Source organism: Trichosurus vulpecula, chromosome 4 (assembly GCF_011100635.1).
Source record: "Trichosurus vulpecula isolate mTriVul1 chromosome 4, mTriVul1.pri, whole genome shotgun sequence".
Lineage (NCBI taxonomy): Eukaryota > Metazoa > Chordata > Mammalia > Diprotodontia > Phalangeridae > Trichosurus > Trichosurus vulpecula.
Genome location: NC_050576.1, coordinates 29,195,823 through 29,216,132, shown reverse-complemented (window position 1 = coordinate 29,216,132; position 20,310 = coordinate 29,195,823). Strand labels below are relative to the sequence as shown.

At 42.6% G+C, this 20,310-nt stretch overlaps 1 protein-coding gene across 2 annotated transcripts in view; it reads right to left on the bottom strand.

Moving 5' to 3' along the window:
• Nucleotides 1-20,310, bottom strand: part of FAF1 (Fas associated factor 1) — a 420,864-nt gene that overhangs the window by 298,268 nt on the left and 102,286 nt on the right. For both annotated transcript variants that reach the window (XM_036754937.1, XM_036754938.1), the window contains exons 3-4: nucleotides 13,557-13,603; nucleotides 1,593-1,798 (exon numbers count right to left, since the gene is read on the bottom strand). In XM_036754937.1, the coding sequence (XP_036610832.1) occupies nucleotides 1,593-1,798; nucleotides 13,557-13,603 (253 nt within the window). The remainder of the gene's footprint in view (nucleotides 1-1,592; nucleotides 1,799-13,556; nucleotides 13,604-20,310) is intronic.

The following is a 20,310-nucleotide window of genomic DNA, read 5'->3' as shown; positions in this document are numbered from 1 at the left end:
GGTGAGAGGGCCAATGCCAGGCTGGGGGCTGTGTGAGTTAAAAGAAAGACAAGTATTCAAGAGATGTGAAAGCAGAACAGACAAGTTGGGTAACTGATTAGATATACGGGGTGAATGCCCAAGGAAGACAGTGATATGAAGCAAGTCCCCGTTTACAGCAGCACTTTTTGTAACTGCAAAGAATTAGAAACCAAACTAGATGCCCTACAACTGGGGAACAGATTGCGGTGCTTAAATGGAATGGAATATTGCTAGGCCATAAAGAAACGACAAACATGATGAATACAGAGAATCATGTTAAGATCTGTAAGAACTGGTGAAAAGTGAAGTAAGCAGAACCAAGAAAACAATATACACAATGACTACAAGAGTCGAAAGGGAAAGAAAAGTGCAAACAGTCACAAATGAATTTTGCCAAATTACAAAGAACAAGTCTGGCCTCAAAGATGAGGCATGAGAAGAAACCTCCATCTCACCCCTTGCGGAGTTGGGAAGTCTAAACACACAGATTGTTCAATGTACTGATCGTTTTTTTTTTCTCCTTTGTACTTTTTTCCCTTTAAAAATATTATATTTTGTATTTGATGGTCTCTGGGAGAGCAGAGGGTTAAGGATACTGGAAGAATTTATGGTGATATGAAAAAAGATATTAATAAAAAACTATTAAAAAAAGAATGCTGGTAACTTTGGAGAGGGCTATTTTGGTTGGATAATTAGGTCAGAAAGCAGAGGGTTAAAAAGAGGGTGAGAGATTAAGTGGAGGCACCTAGTATAGACATTGTTTCTCAGGCTTTTTATCCTAGAAAGAGATAACTGATAATTACAGAGATGGCAGAATCAAAGAGGGGTTTTTAAAGGATGGGGCCAGCATGGGCAGGTTTCTAAAATGGAGGGTATGACCAACTCTCTGTGTAAGCTAAGGTGAAGTACAGATTATAGGAACTGAGAAACTAGAAGTTAGGATATTTGTGGAAGTCTCAATACCTATGCTAACGACCCCTGAGGGAAGGAGTGAGACTGTGAGCTAAACACTGATCTCCCTGAGAAAGGAAGAATGTCTTCTGGTTGAGTGATAAATTTGGATAGCATGAAACTCAAAGGAGAAATGTTGCTAGGTTAGTTTAGAAGTTAGTTAGCAAGGATTAGTCTGATTCTACTATAGAAAATGAGCCGTCACTAATTCCAACAAATAGAACACAGACTCCAAGGGACATCTTGAGGGAGAAAAATCTCATCTACTCTAACTGTTCTCTTGTCTTAAGAACAGCAGTAAACCCATAAAAAATTTTATTCCGCAGTTACTTAAAGGATCACTGAAGTGAGTGGTCTGAATATCCTACCACATACTTAAGTCCTTTGAAGGGAAATGGAAAAAAAATCATGAAAAATTGTTCAGCACCATTGTATCAATCCTGACATTAGGTTATCTGGGACTCTGGTCCTGTCTAGTAATGAAAAGTCAGAGTAGAATGATGTGAAAAGCCCCTCACTCCCTGAGGAAAGGAGCATCCAAAACAGCAAATGACTTAAGAACGGCTCTCCTCCAAGCCCCACTACTGCTCGTTAAACCCTGACTGTAGAAAAGGCCTTACCAACGGTGCAGCTATCTTCCAGAACCACATCTACACTGCGGTCTCTGTACTCCACTCTGAAGTCCAACATCCTTGGCTGCCTCTCCACGATCTGTCTCGATGGCACCACTGGTCGAAATGCTGAAGAAGAAGGTGCCGAAGCAGAGGCTGCAGAATGACTGGCTGGTCCATACGCTGGTCCTTGCCCAGTCTCTCCTCCATATTCACTGGAAAGGGAACATAAAGAAAGGTCAGTGTCGACCAACCCGTAGGGTTTAACGTCAACATCCCAGGCACTTTCCTGACTCAAAGCACTTTACATAAACACTCTCATTTCTTGAAGACTGATTCATTCAGCATCAATGTATCAAGCACCATTTATGTGACAGTCTCTGGGCAAGGCACTGGGAAAACAGATACAACAATGGAACAGACCCTGCATTCAAAGAACTTAAGAGTTTTCTGGGGGAAAAAAATGAGAGACGCAGAAAAATCAGTATGAAATCAATATAAAGTATCCAAACAACTTCTGGTGGAGAGGGATGAGGTAGGAGCAGGAGAGGCTTTGAGGGGACCTAAGGATTCTAAAAGCAGGGGCAAAGAGAAGCTCCAAAAGCATGGAGAGGAAAGAGAAACATCAAGTATGTGCATTTGGAATGCAGAGTGTACCAAGGGGATTCATGTGCTGTAGACAGGGGAGCAAGTGTTTTAAATTAACAACTGGGAGGTTCTATTTGAGATCAGATGCAGGAGAGAGTCACTGGTGTCAACTGAGTAAGGGAATTACATGGTGAGATCTGCACTTAAACACAAACACTTAGCAATGGAGAGGATGAGATGGATCAAGGAAAGGCTGGAGGAGACGAGGCCACTACAATAATTCAGGCAAGGGATGCTGGAGGCCTGAACTACAGTGGTGGCTTTGTGAGAAGGTTGACAGATGGACAAGGCAATGTCAAGTCAAATACAATGACTGTATATGTAGAATGAGGCAGAGTGAGGAGCTAAGAATAATGTTATGGGTTATAAACCTGGAAGAGTAGAAGCATGGTGGTATCTGTGACAGTAATAATGAAAATCTGGGCTGTTTTGGTTGGATAATTAGTTACTATGGGGGAAGGGGAGAAGAAGATCATGGATTCTTGTTTGAACATGTTGAGTTTGAAATGAAATGTTTCCTATTCAGTCCTATGTCTGATGGGCAGTTGGTGTCATGGGACTGAAACTCATGGGAGAGATCGGGGCAGGACACATAGATTGGGGCTCATCTAGAAAACAATGATTAAACCAATGAGGTCACCAAGTGAAAAAGTGCAGAGAGAGAACAGAATTCATGACACAGATACTGCCTTGAAGACATCACATTTTGGGAGCAAGATATGGATGATAAGCCAGCAAAGAAGATTTGGTAAATTGAAAAGGTAATATTCTAGAGGCAGTGAGACCTATTAAGTGCCAACTGAATTAATCCAGCAAGAAGTGATGAGGGCCTGCTGGGGGCCCAAAAATATGCAATCTGTAATAAAGGCAGCTGAGGCAGAGCTCTAAGCCAATAACCATTTATTACAGACCTAGCCCCCTTTAATGAATAGGACCTCCTATCATCCTCATGAGGGGCCTTGGTTTTATAGTGTTTGGCAAGATGATGTAAAATATAGGGTTTCATTGGCTGACAGACCTATACCTTGACACCCCCAGGAGGGCCGGTAGAAAGCATCTACATAAGCCAAAAAATGGACTGATGGTCATAGGATGGTCAAGGCAAGGGTCACCCACTAGCCAAGTGCTCATGGCAGTTTCCCCATAGTGGGCAATAGGGAGGGATGTTAAAGGGCAGAGGGACAAAAAGAAGCTTGAGGACTTTCCATGTCCTTAGGATATCTGAGCTGCACTGGGCTTGGGCACTCACTCATAAAGGAAAAAGGGTGGAGGTCCTCTAGGTAGCTTCCTATGGTTAAGCAAGTAAATTTATAACCCCAAGATCAAAGCTCTTGGGCCTAATATAAGACCAGAACTTTAAACTACAGGTCACCAACTAACTGCAAAACCAAGTGACTAAATACATATTAAGAGACAAGTATAACAGAAATAATCACTACCCCTATGGAATTATACTAAATTGAGTAATACTGACTGGAATAAAATAGGGTTTAAATTCATCATTTGACACATTTTACTAGAGTAGTGGTTATGCCAGTATACAGAAGGTGACAGATACAACAGATGTGGTTAAGGTAGAATCCACAAGATTTGGCAACTGATTGAATATGGAAGAGAGGGAAGAACTGAGGATATGCATACATACATGTGTGTGTATGTATGTATATACACACAGGTGTGTGTGTGTGTCTAGACATACACAGAGAGATTGTGAACATGGATAGCTGGAATAATGATGATGAACCTCAGTGGAAATAAAGAAGTGTGGTAGGAGGACTGATAGTCAATTCTATTTTGGACATGTGGAGTTTGAGATAATTTTGTAAGGTCAAGTGGATATATACACATACGTGTGTGTGTGTGTGTGTGTGTGTGTGTGTGTGTGTGTGTATACACATATATTTCTCGCACACACACATACATAATATACAGGAGGCAGTTGGCCATATATGACTAGAACACCAAAAGACTATCTACATATGCAGATCTGATAATTCTCCCTATAAATATCATCACTGAACCTATGGAAGTTGATAAGATTATTGAGTGGCTATAGAGAAAAGAAGGCCCTATAGAAAGCGCTGAAGTATACCTACATAAAAAAGGGCGGAAAATTGATGCTGACAATGTATTGAAGGAAACTTAAGAGGAATAGTCAGAGATGGGAGGACAAACAGCAACGGGCAGTATCATGAAAGCCCAGAAAGGAGAAACTATCCAGAAGGAGGGGGTGGTCAAGAGAGTTAAAAGCTTCCTCAAGATGGAGAAGAATGAGCTCGGGCTAAAAAAAGGTACTGGACTTAATTTCTACATCCCATGGGCTAAAGTCCCTTCCAACTCTAACACTCTATGTATGTTATGAAATCTGTAGACCCAGAGTCAGGCTTCCAGAATCTCAGAGGTGGGAGGGCTTCAGAAACCATGGAGTCACTCCCTGCCATAGCTGAACTTTTATTCCCCAGAAGTCTCCAACGTACCCAAATAGGAATCACTGAGCCTTTGCTTATAAACCCCCCTACTCAATGAGCTCCTGGGCCTTCCTACTATCATTGGGGTCCAATACAAATTTTTCTGTTTATCACTTAAATCTTTCACAACCTAGCCCATTCTACCTTTCCAGCAATATTTCTCCTTACTCCCTACCACAAACTCCACCATTCAGCCAAATATGCTGCCTTGCCATTCTTCCCACAAGATGCTCCATATTCATTTTCCATATCTACACTGATTGTTTTCCATGCCTGGAACACTTTCTCTCCTCATATCAGCCTTTTAAAAGCCCTGGTTTCCTTTAAAACTCAACTCATCATCCTCTGCATAAAGTTTTTCCTAATCTCTCTAGCTCCTAATGCCTCCCCCCTCCAAGATTACCTCGGATGTATACAGTATGGTATGATGGTATATATGCCTGTTACAATTAGCATTTATTAAGTGCCTGCGATGTGCCAAGCACGATGCTAAATGATAAGATAAAAAGAAAGGCAAAAAAATAGTCCCTGTATATTGTACATGATTGCACATGTATAAGCTGTATCAGACTACTTAACATCTCAGGAAGTGGGGAGGGGAGGGAAGGAAGGATAGAGGTTGGGACTCAAAACTTTGATTAAGGAGGACTGAAAAAGGTTTTCTGTATAAAGTGGGACTCTATAAAGCCAGGGAAACTAGGACATAGAAATAAAAGAGCATGTCTGGTATGAGGGACAGCCAGTGAAAAAAGCCCTGACAGTCAGTCAAGGGAGTGTCCTACGGGAGGAAGAAGAAAGAAGCCAGAGTCACTGGATCACAGAGTTCAAGGACAGGAGTGAGGTAGAAGACTGGGAGTATAGCAAGGGACCAGGTTATTAAGGGTACTAATAGGAGGCCTTTGAAGGCAAGAACTGTTTCACTTTTGTCAGTATCTCCCTAGTGTTTAGCACAGGGCCTGGCACATAGCAAGGACTTAAGATAAAGGCCTGATTAATTGGTAGTGACTCTTCTAGCTCAAATACTCAATGTTATAGTATTCTGGATCCATGCTGGAGGAAAGATAATAATATTTCGTATTTATGATGAGTTTTTCCCAACTTCTCAGAAGCCCCTAACCCCTGATAAAATAAAGGTACTATAAAAAAGAACTTTCTAAATCAGAACAGAACAGCTGGTATGTTTGGCAACTGTGGAGAGAAAAAGAGAAGCAATTTTCTAATGAGATTTAAAAGTATGGATAAATTAAGACCAAAGCAATACCAAAAAGTTCCTACTTTAGGCTTCTGAAGTAAGCATTTGTTAAAAAGAAAATGTAAAACAAAACCCCCCCAGCCCAATCTGTAAGATAGATAGCAATGACTAAAATAAGGAAACGACAAGTGCATTATCTACAGTGCTTAAAGACACAGGAAATCCTTTCCTTATAACAACCTTCTACATTCGGGAGAACAAGAATGATTAATCAAAGCAGATTCCAACACAGGATTCCTATCCAGGACTACTGATCTCAATACTCCTTGTCCCTCACCACCATTCCTGGCATTTCAGCGCATGACGCTGAGCAATAATAACCAGAGCTTTATATTTACAAAGTTTTCCGTTCCATGTACTCAAAGTTACCTATTTTTTCTTTTGTAGTGGCTACATGATTTCATCTGACTACTGTGGAAGAGGGAAATGAGCATTTATTAGGCACCTACTATGTGCCAGGTACTGTGCTAGGCACCTTACAAAAGTTATCTGATTTAATCTCCACAACAACACCAGGATGTAGGTGATATTAGCATCCCCATCTTACAGCTGAGGAAACTAAAGCCAACAGAGATGAAGTGACTCGCCAAAGGTTATACAAAAAGCAGAACACAGACCAAGAACTTGGCTCCTCTGACCTCCTAGATTAAACTACACCATTCTGCCTACTTCTCTGGGTCTTGTTTTCCTCATTTATTAAATGAAGGGGCAGGGCTTAATTATTCATTGTGGTCCGTAAATAACTTTGTACCTCAGGTCCTCCACCTGAAAAATGGGTATAATAATCGCTGACCTTACTGATTTTGTAGTATCAAGACGAATAAAATGATGTGAGAAAAGAAAACTGCTACACAGGCTGAGCTGGTTGCTTGGTTTTTTGGAGGGATGCTAAGGTTAAGCATATTGGACGTGTTTGGGGTTTTTTTAATACAAAAGTTAAAGATTGATACTAATTTCTGTCTATTAAATTTGAGTCTATTCTATCTCTGGTATTCAGAATTCACACAATAAGAAAAACTGTAAAGGCTCATGTTATTGGCTCTTCATTTCATCTAAAAAAATAACACCACCAAAAAATCTTTCAATTGTCTCTTTTGGCTAAGATTTGTGTCTTTTGTACCAAAATAAAAGGCACAGTTATTGTGCTCAGTGGTTTTTCCACTGACCTTTGGGGAATCCTAGAGTAGTAGTAACCTGTAGGCAAAGGAATAAAAACTCCTATTTTTGGAGTATTTTATAATAAAGAAAATAGTCTTTCCAATAACCCTAGAGGTGAGTGCACGTAGCAATGCAGAGCAGAAACAGTGCAGCACATGGAACCCAGGAAGACCTGGGTTCAAATTCTAGTTCTGAAAATTCCCAGCTAGGTGAACAGGGACAATTCCCCATATCTCTCTGAGACTCTTATTTCTTCATCTGTAAATTGGGGACATTAATACCTTTAGTATCTACTTCGAAGGGCTGTTGTGAGCCTCATATGAGATAACATAGGTGATAACATTGGTAAAAAATGCTTCAAATATATAAAATACACAAACTAAGAGAATACCAAATAGAGAACTTAATAATCAAATCTCAGAAAAGGAAATGTGACTACCTATAAAAAAAACTAACAAGGGTAAAAAAAATTCTGGTCTTTATAGATTTATAGGAAAATTTAATCAAACTTTTAAAGAAAAATTCTCAAAAATTGAGAAAGCACTCTATAATGCTTCCTTTTATAAGACAAATAGACTAATAACTAATCCAAAAGAAGATAAAGCAGAGAACTTTAGATCCATATCATCTAACGAAGAGTGAATAAAAAGATTTAATGAAATTCCAAACAGACTATAGCCACTCGCCTAAACAATTCATAATGACCAGGCTGAATTAATACCAGGGACACAAGAATGGTTCAACATCAGGAGAACAATTAACACAGCTCTGTCAATAATTGCTGTTATTTCCTCCATTTTACAGATGAGAAAACTGAGGCCCCCAAATATGAAAGGATTTGCCCACTTTCACACAACTCGTAAGCGTGGGGGCTCAGACTCAAACTCAGGATTTCTACCTCATCCACCCGATGTCACTACGGACAAGGCCCAAACAACATTGCTGACATCTCTGTTCTCCAATGACATTTTTTTCCTGGTAGTAAGACTACATAATTTAATACTTTATTAAAATTCGGGGTTTCTTTTCATGCCAATGGTACAAGTTGACTAATGGAGTCTATTATTACATACATAGAGACATATCTCTCTGAAAAATCAAACGCATAAATAAGAAGCGTCCTTCTTCCTGCCTGTGTATGTCATTCCTTGCATTTTCTTCCCACTCTAGGGGAAAAAAAAATGAAAGCACTAAGCTTTTCTGATGGTACAAAAGAGCCTCTCTAACTTGCCTCTAGTCAGCAGACTTGAAAGAAGAATTTTCAGTTATGTCAAATCCACAGTGTGTCAGGGCTCCAAAACACAGAATGAATCTGTTTAGCTTGAGGATGAGGGGTGGGGGTGCAAAAGAACAACATTCCTGAAAAACAACTGACTTTCTGGTGTGGGGCTGAACAAATAACTTGTTCATTTAATAAAAACAGAAACAAGTTGACTGTTTGGTCAAAGTCAGGTCCAAAATATCCGAGTAAAGCTCACACCACAATCATGAACAAAGCAATGTCATCTTCTGACCCAAGACTCTGCAGAAAGTCCGCTCTTAAGCAAAAATGGGCTTTGTCATGAAATCCATTGAACAAAACTACACTGTCTAAAACAGGCAAGATGGCTCGTCTTTCTCGGCAGCCTGGGCACCCAAAAGAAAGGACAGGGATTAGGAGATATTTCTCTCCAGGACTGACTCAGCAGAGAGTAAGCAAACACACAAGGGTTTCGTGCAGCACAGATTCTGGCATGAGAAGTGCCAATAACATTTATCCTGGAACTCTGTCAGACTGCAACCATATTTAGCAGCCTTTTTAAATTTAACTTTTTAAGTAGAAGGGGCAAAGCTAATTCTGAAGCAAGTTCCTGCGAGCATCTGGTTTGCTTTTGAAATAAGGCCTTCATTAGAATTAAATTCTTTTTGAACCAAAGAAAAACGTTGGTGCCGAACCTGGAAAAGTTGCCCACTTCCTTGGGATGAAACTACTTTTGACTGCTGGGGGAGGGGAAGGCAAGAAGGGCCTGGATCTGTTGACCACTTAATTCCCATCACGGAGCCAGGCTGCAAGGTACAAAACAACACTTTGCTCTCCTCATAAATCTGCATTATCTCCATTGGGTACCAAACATTTTTGAAAGCCTGGTGAGTTTTAGGATGTTTTGGCATTTTCCTGCTTGTCCAAAACAAGCTAATTCTTACAGGGTTGTTTCTGTTTGCCTCTTCTGCACTCAGCAGCTCATGCTTGAGTGACTTCAAAATCCTAAAACCCCAAAACCCAAGAAAAAGTGGAAAGGAGAGGTCAGCCAGGGAGGAACACATTAGTAAACAACTCCTGGAAGCGGGGGTGGTTTCACTTACTCTTGAAGGAAAGAAGAGCATGAATGTCTTCTCTGGCTTAAGTTAAGGCTTCAAGCTTAGTAGTTAAGTTAGCTGAAGTTCTTGAGGCTTTCTCTTCTCAGTGGCACTGAAGTCACTTCATCTTCTCCAACCGCACCCCAGGATTCTCAGTCTAAATTGGCCCAGCACCAAATGTTTTATTTACATTCTATAAACAGCACAGGGTGCTACTGGAAAGAGCCCAGTTTGGGAGGCCCACCTGGCCCCAATGCCCTTACCAGTTGTGTGACCTTGGATAAGACAGTGTCCTTCCTTGTTGGGCCTCAAGTTTTCCTTCTAACAAATTAAATACAACAGGGGCCGATGGGGTTCTTTTGGCCAAAATAAAGCAAGAGTTCTAATCAACTAACAATGAAACCAACATTTATCGAGACCCTAGCTAAAGACTAAGCTAAAGAATTTGTGCAACAATTGGACTGTGCACAGAATTCCACAAAGTTGGGGCTGGGAAGGACCTTAGAGGCATGTAGTCCAAACACGAATCTCCATTAAATGTATTCAACAAATGGTCATCCAACCTTTGCTTGGAAATCTTGGGGTGGGGGTGAGGGAAACCCATCCCTTCTCAATACAGCCCATTCCACTCCTCTCTAACTGTTAGGAGGCATTTTCATCAAGCCAAAATCTGTATCAAGCCACCTTCCTATACTACTCCAAGTTTCACCTACCAGGGCAAGGCAGGACAATTCTAACACCTCTCCCATGTTACAGCCCTTTAAATTCTTGTATATACTGTGTCCTCTGGAATTCCTATTCCATAATTAGCAAACTTCCTTCACTTCAGACCTTTGCTTCATATACACGTTTTACCTCCTGACACTCACTGGTGTCTCCTTTTCATTACTTGGATTCATTTCCTCTCATATCTATCCCCAACACACTAATCCGATAGAACAGTAGTATCAAACTCAAACAAAAATAGGGGTCACTAAGCCATACATAAGGGTCTCTACAGACTATATAGTAACTTACAAAACCACACATTAACATCATCTATGTTTTATTATCTTTTTATTTACTTTGTTAAATATTTCCCAACTATATTTTAATCTGGTTTAGGCCACATTTGACCAGCAGGCCACATGTTTGACACCTCTTCTTATAGAGGGAGTCAGACTATTCCTTGTTCTCGGTACCTTCCAGGCTTTCCCACTGTTGTCATCATCCAGCAACATCCTCTCCTTTGGGCTTCACTCTATCCACATTTATCACCAAATACTGACGGCTGTCATTTACTGACCCCATGATTTTCCTTTCTTTCTCAAGGAGTTCAGTACCTAGGTTACAGTGTTCCTCTACACCCATGCTGCTTGCCCCTTCTAGCTGTCTATTGCTACTCCATATCTCACCTACCCTTCACCTTTATTATGATCTCTAATCCCTCTACCCATTAGTACTTTCCCAGGTCATCACCCCTCCTCTTGCTTTACCTTCCTCCCTTCCCAATCTGAACCCTTTATATAACCAGTTTAATTCCATACTATCATCTACTCTCCAGTCACTTCTTTCCTTTCCCTGTGGCTGCTCATACCTTGCCACACCCTATTCCTGAATTTCTCACACCATCTTCTTCCTCCATGCCTACTTATGAGCTGCTAAAAAAAAAAAAAGTAGAGGAAATCACATAACCATCCGAAGAATTTCACTCTAAATGTATGGTATTTAATCTCAAATGGGACCTCACTGCAACAAGGCAATCGTTTTATTCCCCTCTAAGTCATTCTCTACCTCATTTCCCCAAAGTAGATATTCCAAACTTTTTCTGCTCCTCTCAAACCCCTTCCCTCTCAGGTCACTCTGCAGACTGGCCCCTCAGAAGTACCCATTCTCCATGTCCCCCGAGCTTAACATACTTCCTGGCATATAATAAGTGCTTAATAAATTCTCTGTCTCAAACCTCCCACATTCCCCCCTTCCCCTTTCCTCTTAACTAACACTGTCCTCCATACTGATTCTCTCACAAGACACTCCCTTTCCTGACTTTGGGGATTTCCCCTGGCTGTCTCCCAAGCCTGAAATTCTCTCCCTCCTCATCTATGCCTACTGGCTTCCTTTAAATCTCAGCTAAAATCCTACACTCTCCAGGAATTCTTTACCAATACCCCTTAATTCTAGTGCCTTTTCTCTGTTGGTTATTTCCAATTTATCCCAAATACAGTTTGTTTGTTCATGGTTCTTTACATATTGCCTTCCCCATTAGACTGTGATCTCTGTGAGAGCAGGAACAATTTTGGAATGTTTTTTGTTTTGTTTGTTTGTTGGAAGGCAGGGGGGGTGGGGGGGAGGAGGCGGGGGCAATCCCTAGTGCTTATCCAGTTTCTGTTACAGAGAAAACATTTAATAGAGGCTTGTTCACTTAAATGGGAAAAGCCTCAAAAAAGCTGCTCTCCATGAGGGAGAAAAACTGTTATGTCAATCCAGGCTACAGAAGGACCCTGGTACAATTAACAATGAGGCCTGCCAAGAAGCAGATTCTGATGAATAACAAATGCTCTAGGATAATTCCCCCCATTCAACAGGCATTCTTTAAGTACTTAATCTATAAAAGGCATTCTGTGGTTGGTGGGAGATATAAGGATGAAATATGTACATATGCAGAAATGGATGCTACAAAAACGGATGCTACAAGGAAGAACTCCAGTGTCGGGGCTGGGAAGCTGTGGACCTTGCTCACAGACTGCTAAAATTGACTCAACCTCAGTTAATCCTGCTGAAAGTTGGACTTCTGTAACAGAGGGAAGGCTCTTTTAGCAAACTGCTCCATCATCTCCTTATATTTACCAAGCACCTACAGGGAAGTCTGGGGACCTGAACAGCATAGAAAAAAACAACTAGGTATTTTTGTACTTTAACCAACAATGAGATCAAGTCTCCTATGGATGGATGGATGGATGGATGGATGGATGGATGGATGGATGGATGCTGCATCTGTTGGGGATGCAAGTAGCTCTACACTCAACAAGCTTGTTTGTACCAAACTGGGAAGACATACAAAACGACAGCAAGACATGGGCATCCATGTGCGAGGCTGCCTGGTGGAGTGGGCAGAATGCTAGACTTGCAATCAGAAGGTCCAGGTGTGAATGACCGTGACACTGACTGAGCTTGTTTGCCTTGCTGTTGTTCTGTCACTTCAGTGTCCAGCTCCCTGTGACCCCATCTGGGGTTTTCTGGGCAGACATACTGGAGGGGTTGGCCATTCTCTTCCCCAGCTCATTCTACAGCTGAGGAAACTGAGGCAAACAGGGTTAATTGCCCAGAGTCACACAGGCAATAAGAAGATGAGTTCTTGACTCTAGGCCCTGCACTCTGGCACCACCTACGGCTCCAACCTTGCAACTGTTTCCCTATGTGTAAAATGAAGGCATCAGACTTGGTATAGTATCACTTCCTATACTACCATTGTATGTGATGGAGGCAAAGGAGAGGCAGGAAAAGTGTGGGGAATAAATACGAGAGGAGGGGGGTGGAGAGAGAGATGGAGAAAGAGAGAGAGAGAGAGAGAGAGAGAGAGAGAGAGAGAGAGGGATGGAGGGAGAGGGAGAGAGATGGAGGGAGAGGGAGAGAGAGAGAGAGAGAGAGAGAGACAGAGAGAGATGGAGAGAGATGGAGGGGGGGAGGGAGGGAGAGAAGAGAGAGAGAAACAATAGAGAAAAAGAGGGAGGGAGGGAGAGAGAGAGAGAGAGAGAGATGGAGAGAGATGGGGGGGAGAGAAAGGGAGAGAGAGAGACAGAGAGACAGAGAGAGAGGGAGATAGAGAGAGAGAGAGATGGGAGGGGGGGTTGAGAGCACACTACATCAGGGGAGGCAGGGAGGGCAGCATCTGCATAAATATATTATGAGTTAGCCCCTAAAGAAAGGAAGCATCTTCCAAAGGCAGAGTGGGGGATGGAGATAGGGGGCAGAGGAACTGTTCCCATCGAGGGGACGAGCAGAATATTATCATTAAAGTGCTCATCAGAAATCAATATCTTGTCATTTTGAAAGGTAAGAAAAAGAATTCACTCTTCTCTAACTTCCCAAGGAAAATCCAACCTCAGTGCCATTGGCCCCATTCTTACATACCTTTGGAGAATGCCATTTTCTTGTGGGATTACACCATTGATAGCTGCCTGTGAACAAAAGATACAAACATCTATTTAAAAGAAGAGCCATAACATCCTGAAGATAAAATATCATCATGAAGGGAAATTAGCATGTTTTGATGGACCTTACTTAAGTGAGAAACCAAATGTTTCCTTAATCATATGAACTATCCTCAGTTAAGGCTGCTCTGACTTTTCTATTACAAACTCCTCTTCTCTGTAGACAAAAAACAGGAACTTGAAATGTGATATTTCCAAACCTCCAGGCATAAAAGGCTGGATTCTAGAGTCCTCATTTAAGCAAAATCTGTACTGACCAGGAAGTGTTAGGCTGTGTGATCAAGTCCAACTGGAAAATTAGAAAAAAGAAGTTTTCTTTAAGCCTGACTTCACTCCTCAAAATTTGCTGAAGAGCAATTTCAACCAACCTGTACCCAGTAAACAAGAGAAGAAAAGCCAAATGTGAGTAGACAAATAGAGGTGTCCAATCCCCTCAGTTTATATCAGAGGAAAATGAGATTCAACATAGGGGAATGCATTAGCCCAGAGACACATGGGAAGAAAGGGCACTTGAAATCAGGCCTTTAACAACCCTACGAGGCAAGGAGCCCCAGTATGATGAGCATAGTCTAAGGAGGAAACAGGCTTAGCTCAAAGCTCCCAGCTCTTTCCACCACACAACATCTAGCCCTGCTGCCGACATAGGAAGCATGTTATAATACTCCTTGATTGATAGCACAATGGAACCCAAATTTATTTATGCAAATTGGATAATAACAGCTCAAATACAAGGCTGGCAGGAGACTACATGAGGAACAAGAGTCCCTCAGGAGGGCCACAGCAACAAGTGTGACTAGTATGGGAGCCGGATGGCACGAGTGTGATGCAAGGCCCCGAAGGCTACTTTATCATAAGACTTGGAGCTGGGAGGGAACTGAAAGATTATCTAAAACAACTCCTTCATTTTACAGATGAGAAAAATGAGGCCCTGAGAGAGAAGGGTTACACTCACAAAACCACAAATAAAACCTCAAGTTTTCTGACTCAAAGTCAAGTGTTCCTACCATTGCCTGGCACTGCCTGGCACTACAAGCAGGCCAGACCAAGCTGCAGGTTTGTTGGAAACCAACGGTTGCAGCCGAACTATACCTGCTTCCCTCTCAACTACCAACCTGGCAAATGGAAGACTTGGTGAAATGGTCACTCTAACATTTGCCGGAGGGGGAGCCTTTTACCCTGCCCTTACTACTGAGCCCCAATCCTGGATGGTAGTGGGGAAGGGGCTGGCCATCAACTGGAGGGGAGAGGAGGGGCAATACAAATAATACAGGCAGAGCGAGCACCCCACAGTAATGCTGATAGATCAGAAAGCTGTCACAGACATCAAATCAAGTGAGATCCCTTTCTACTTTCCAAGAGCCTTGCACAAACAGAATGATCAAAGCCCAGACCTGGACACTTGTGCCCACTCTGCTGTCAGCAAGTTTGAGAAGCAGGGAAACCCAGTATGGTCATACTGGCCTTCTTGCTGCTCCATAGACGCTGCACTCTGGGCCATACGCCCATATCAGGCCCACGTCTGGAACACCCGCCCGCCCCATCAGAGAAGCCCTCACCTCCCCTAAGACTCAGCATACGTGCAACTTTCCAGACAAGTGGAGTCAGGTACAGTGGAATCCAGATCCTACCTCACTCACTTAATTGCCTCCCACCCCATCCCTGCACAGGGTGACCTACTGAGTCACTGTACCTCTGGGCCTCAGTTTCTTCCCCTCCAAAATTAGGCAAATAATGAGAAATAACAGCACCCACTTCAGAAGGTTATGGGGAAGATTAAATGAAATGACCAGCAAAGTACTTTGTAAAACTTGAAGTGCTATATAAATGGTAGCTGTTATCATTATCATCCAGTCCCCTCTCCTTTCCTAACTACCTGTATCTAACTAGCATTTCTTTTGTATACTTCTATAAGGGAGTGAGGGTCTGCTTCCCTTCCCCCACAGTGGATGCAGTAATAGATAAAAAGAGCAGATGACAAAGGAAAGGAGGGGCTAATAGGTGACCACCCCAAGACCCCTTTCCGAAATAATATTTTACTTGAAATTATATAAAGATAATAAAAACTGGAGACCATTTCCAGAGCTTTAAATAGCTGAGCCACTTAGAAGTTTGAGAGAGCAGTCCCTAGGAATTACCTGAGGGAAGTGAGGGAAGGAGGTGATTTCTGGCTCCTGATGGAGCACAGGGTTGGAAGGGCAGTTACTCGACCGGTGGGAGGTACTGCATGTAGTGGAATGTAGAAAGAAATAGAAGTGCCCTCCCTACAGGGATACACAGACACAGAGGGAGTCACTTGAAGAATAAGCAACTTCCAGGAATGGGACCTCTAGAAGAAAAGATCTCAGAGACAGGACTGAGAATCAAGATGGCAGCTTTGGAGAGCTCTCTCTGGGAGCCCAACTGAGCAAGTCCCCAAGCAAAAACCCCCAGCTTGGAGTGAGACTGTGTGAGGACCACAGAAGAAGGAAAGGACATCTAACTTTCACAGTATCTGAAGTTGTGAGTTGCCTTTGACACAACTATTTCCAAAGTATGTGTCTAACTATGTACAACTGCCTTCTAAGTTGTGTGAACTCTCCACGAAAGCTGTATTAATGGGAGAGTAGGATGGATTGGGTGTCCAGGAGGACCAGCACCTCTGCTGGGAGAGCTGCCCTTTCCAGCCTGCTCATCCACCTTTGGTGTCCACCTTCACCCAACTCTTACCTGTGGCTCCAAGAAGTTGTAGCATGTGCAGCAGCCACACCCTGGTAAGACTGTCTTGGCAAATGGCTAACCCAGGCTGAGGGTAACTGATGGGCCTCAGACCTGTCAGTGAGTCAGGGGAATGTCTACATCAAGTATGCAAAGATTTCCCCCTGGGTAGGAAGGGTAGATAATACCAATTTGTTCCACTGGCCAAGAAGGCAGCTGAAGCAGGTGCTGTGGAGAGCTTAGAGCCTGGTCAAGCATAGAAGATGCCAAGGTCACACACTGTATCCTGGGCCACTGCCAGTGATCTTGACTTTTGTCTTGCCACTGGACTCAGATGACTGTGGAAAAGAGTGAGGCTGACAACTCTATGTAGTTCTGCCTCACTTAAATCCAATTCACATATATGTCAAGACATCACATGTGATATCATTGATCCTCTTCGAAAATGAAGGACAAACAATATTTGTGGGAGAGCATACCTCAGGTTTATAGAAAGAATGATTTGCAGCTCCTGTTTTCACAATCTCACCTTAGTAAATACCTTTCTTAAGAACTCCTTGTGTATAGTGTCTGACTGATAAGGGCTCATGAGCAAAAGTGTGGGAAATAACCACCCACAGAGTAACTGAGGGCAGCCAGTTGGGAGCCAGTTGGGAGAGGAGTCCAAACAGAGTGCTAAACTCTCTCTCTCTATATATATATATATATACACATACACACACACACACATACACACACATACTGTCTTCCTCTAATAGAATGCAAGCCACATGACAGTGCAGAGACTGTTTCATTTTTTATCTATGAACCCCCAATGCCTGGCACAGAGTTGGCACACAGTAGGTGTAGAATAAATGTTTGTTGATTGCCTAATTTTACATGATTCTACTTCCTTTCTTAACTCTTTGTAGTCTGGCTTCTGACTGAACTGAAATTGTTTTCTCCAAAGTTACCAAGATCTCTTAATTGTCAGATCTAATGTCCTTTTCTCAATTTTCCTCCTTCTTGATTTCTCTGCAGCTGTTGACATTATCTATCACTCTCTTCTGGATCTCTCCTCTCTCTTGGCTTTTATGACACTTCTCTTTTCTGGTTGCCCAACATATTGATCTGGTCACTCATTATCTCCTTTGCTGAATCTTCATCCAGGTCACACCCACTAAACAGGATGATCCCCAGATACTATTACACTTGCTGATCCCATAAGTTCCCAAGGATTTAATTATCTCTATGGAGATGATTCTAGGCTCTCTTGGTCCAGCCCTATTCTGTCTCCTGACCTCCAGGCAAACATTTTCAACTGCCTATTTGATATGTCAAAGTAAATGTTCCAAAGACATATTAAACTCAACATATCCAAAACTGAACTTTATCATCCCCTACAACCTACAGGTGTTATCCAACTCCTCATTCTCATCCCTCTAATATCCAATCTGTTGCCAATGTGTGTTGTTTTTACCTTATTAACATATCATATGCAGGCCTGCTTCTCTCCTCTGACATTGCCCCCACGCTAGTGCAGGCCCTCATTCTCTCACACCCAGACTACTAACACTGCTTTCTGGTTCATCTCCCTGCCAAAAGTCTCTTCCCGTTCCAGTACATCCTCCACCCAGCTGCCAAAGTGATCTTCCAAAGATTTACCCATATTTCCTCCTATTCAGTAAACCACAGTGGCTCCCTATCACCTCCACAATCAAATATAAAACACTGCTTAGCATTCAAAGTCCTTTATCACCTGGTCCCTACTACCTTTCCAGTCTTCTTACATCTTACTCATTTGCCTATGCACTCAGTGATCCAGTTGCAATGACCTCCTTCCTGTTCCTCACACAAAATACTACATCTCCTCATTCACTGTATCTTCACTAGCTATCCCCCCATGCCTAGAATTCTCTCCCTCTTCATCTCCACCCTCTTGGCTTTACTAGCTTGCTTTAAGTTGCAGCTAAAATCTCACTTTCTACAGGATGCCCTTCCCTATCTCCCTTAATTTTAGTGCCTTCCCTCTGTTGATTACCTCCAATTTGTCCCGTACATAACTTGTTTGTACATAGTTATTTGCTTGCCATTTTTCCCAATTAGCCTATAAGCACCTTCAGAGCAGGAACAATGTTTTTTCCCTTTCTTTGAATCCCCAGCACTTAGTACAGTGCCTGCCACACAGGACTTGCTTAATCAGGCCACTATGAGCATGGAAGGCTCTACCACAGGTCAGGCACAAATAGTTCATATGAACATCTGGAGTGAAGATATCTCCAGATTTATGTATTTTGTGTTTCTTTTGAGCTACTTCAATTCAGCTTTGCTCACAGAGCATAGCACCTTCTTTGATATGGACAAGTCATGCTGGGTGGTCCTGTGCCAGTGTCTCCCATGTCACACAATCGATTCCAAAGTTCTTCAGAGAAACCTCGAGAGTGTCCTTGTATTGTTTTTTCTGACCAGCGTGTGGGTGCTTACTTTGGGTGAGTTCTCTGTAAAATAGTCTTTGAGGCAAACATACATTTGGCATTTGAACAATGTGGCCAGCCCGCTGGAGCTGCACTCTCTGCAGCAGAGTTTGAATGTCTGGCAGTTCAGCACAAGAAAGGACCTCAGTGTCCTATACCATATCTTGCCAGGTGATATTCAGAATCTTCCTAAGACAATTCAAATGGAAGTGATTCAGCCTCCTGGCATGGTGCTAGAAGACTGTCCAGGTTTCACAGGCACACAATAATGAGGTCAGCACCACAGCTCTGTAGACCTTCAGTTTGGTGGGTAGCCTAATATCTCTTCTCCCACACTTTCCTTCAGAGCCTCCCGAACACAGAGCTAGCTCTGGTAATGCATGCATCAATGTCATCATCTATGTGTACATCCCTGACAAGTATATATGCTGCCAAGGCAAGAGAATTTATACACAGAATTTATAAGTTCTCCATTTGCTGTAACTGATGGTTCCATATATGGATGGTGGAGAACCTGTGTTTTCTTGGTGCTAATTGTTGGGTCAAAATTAACACAAGCAGCAGAGCCTTGATCCATGCTCTGCTGCATCTCAGGAGGCTCAAAGGAGCCTTGAAGGCTACATTGAGTGGACAATCATCTGCAGACAAAAAAAAAAAAATCACATACCAACTCCCCTCCACTTTTGTCTTGGCCTGCAACCTTTTCAAGTTAAGTATTTACTGTCAGTACAACAGCTGACCTTGATGCCACTTCTGTCCTCGTTGAAGATGTCCAGCAACATCATAAAAAACATCATGCTAAAAAGCATGGAAGCAGGACACAGCCCTGCTTCCCTCTGCTTCACTCCCGTACAAGCATGCCATCATGAAACTGGCATACAGTACTGATGAAGTTCTCCAGGTAACCAAATTTTGCCATGACCTTCCACAAGCCTTCACAGCTGATCCTACCAAAGGCCTTAGTCAATTGGACAAATGTGTTCAGTCTCTGTTCTGCTCCTGGAATTTCTCCTGGAGCTGTTGGGCAGCAAATACCATATCGACCATTCCTTGGCCTTTTCTGAAGCCACACTGGCCTTCATGGCCCGTTGAAACTGCCTAATTTGCCTGGGAAGTCTTCATGTGCTCTGAGTAGACACCGCCCCCCTAACTCACCAATGGGTTTGAGGCCAATATTTCTTATGTCACATAACCGACACTCACGACCTCTCTGATTACTGCACTCCCTGCTCCCAAGCTCCTTGCTCTCCACATCATTTTATACACACAGCTGTCAAACATCTTCCTCAAGCAAAGCACTAATCATACTTCTCCCCTGCTCAAAAAACTCAGATAGTTCCCTACTGCCTCCAGAATGAATTACAATCTCATTAGCATAACACTGAAAGCCATTCGTATCTGGCTACAGCCTACCTTGCCATGCTTTCACAAGATAAATGCCAAATTACAAAATGTACTTCTACCTAGGGCACACCAACCTGCCTCTGACTTCATCCTATCCCCACCCCTTGGGATTCACTCTCCCCT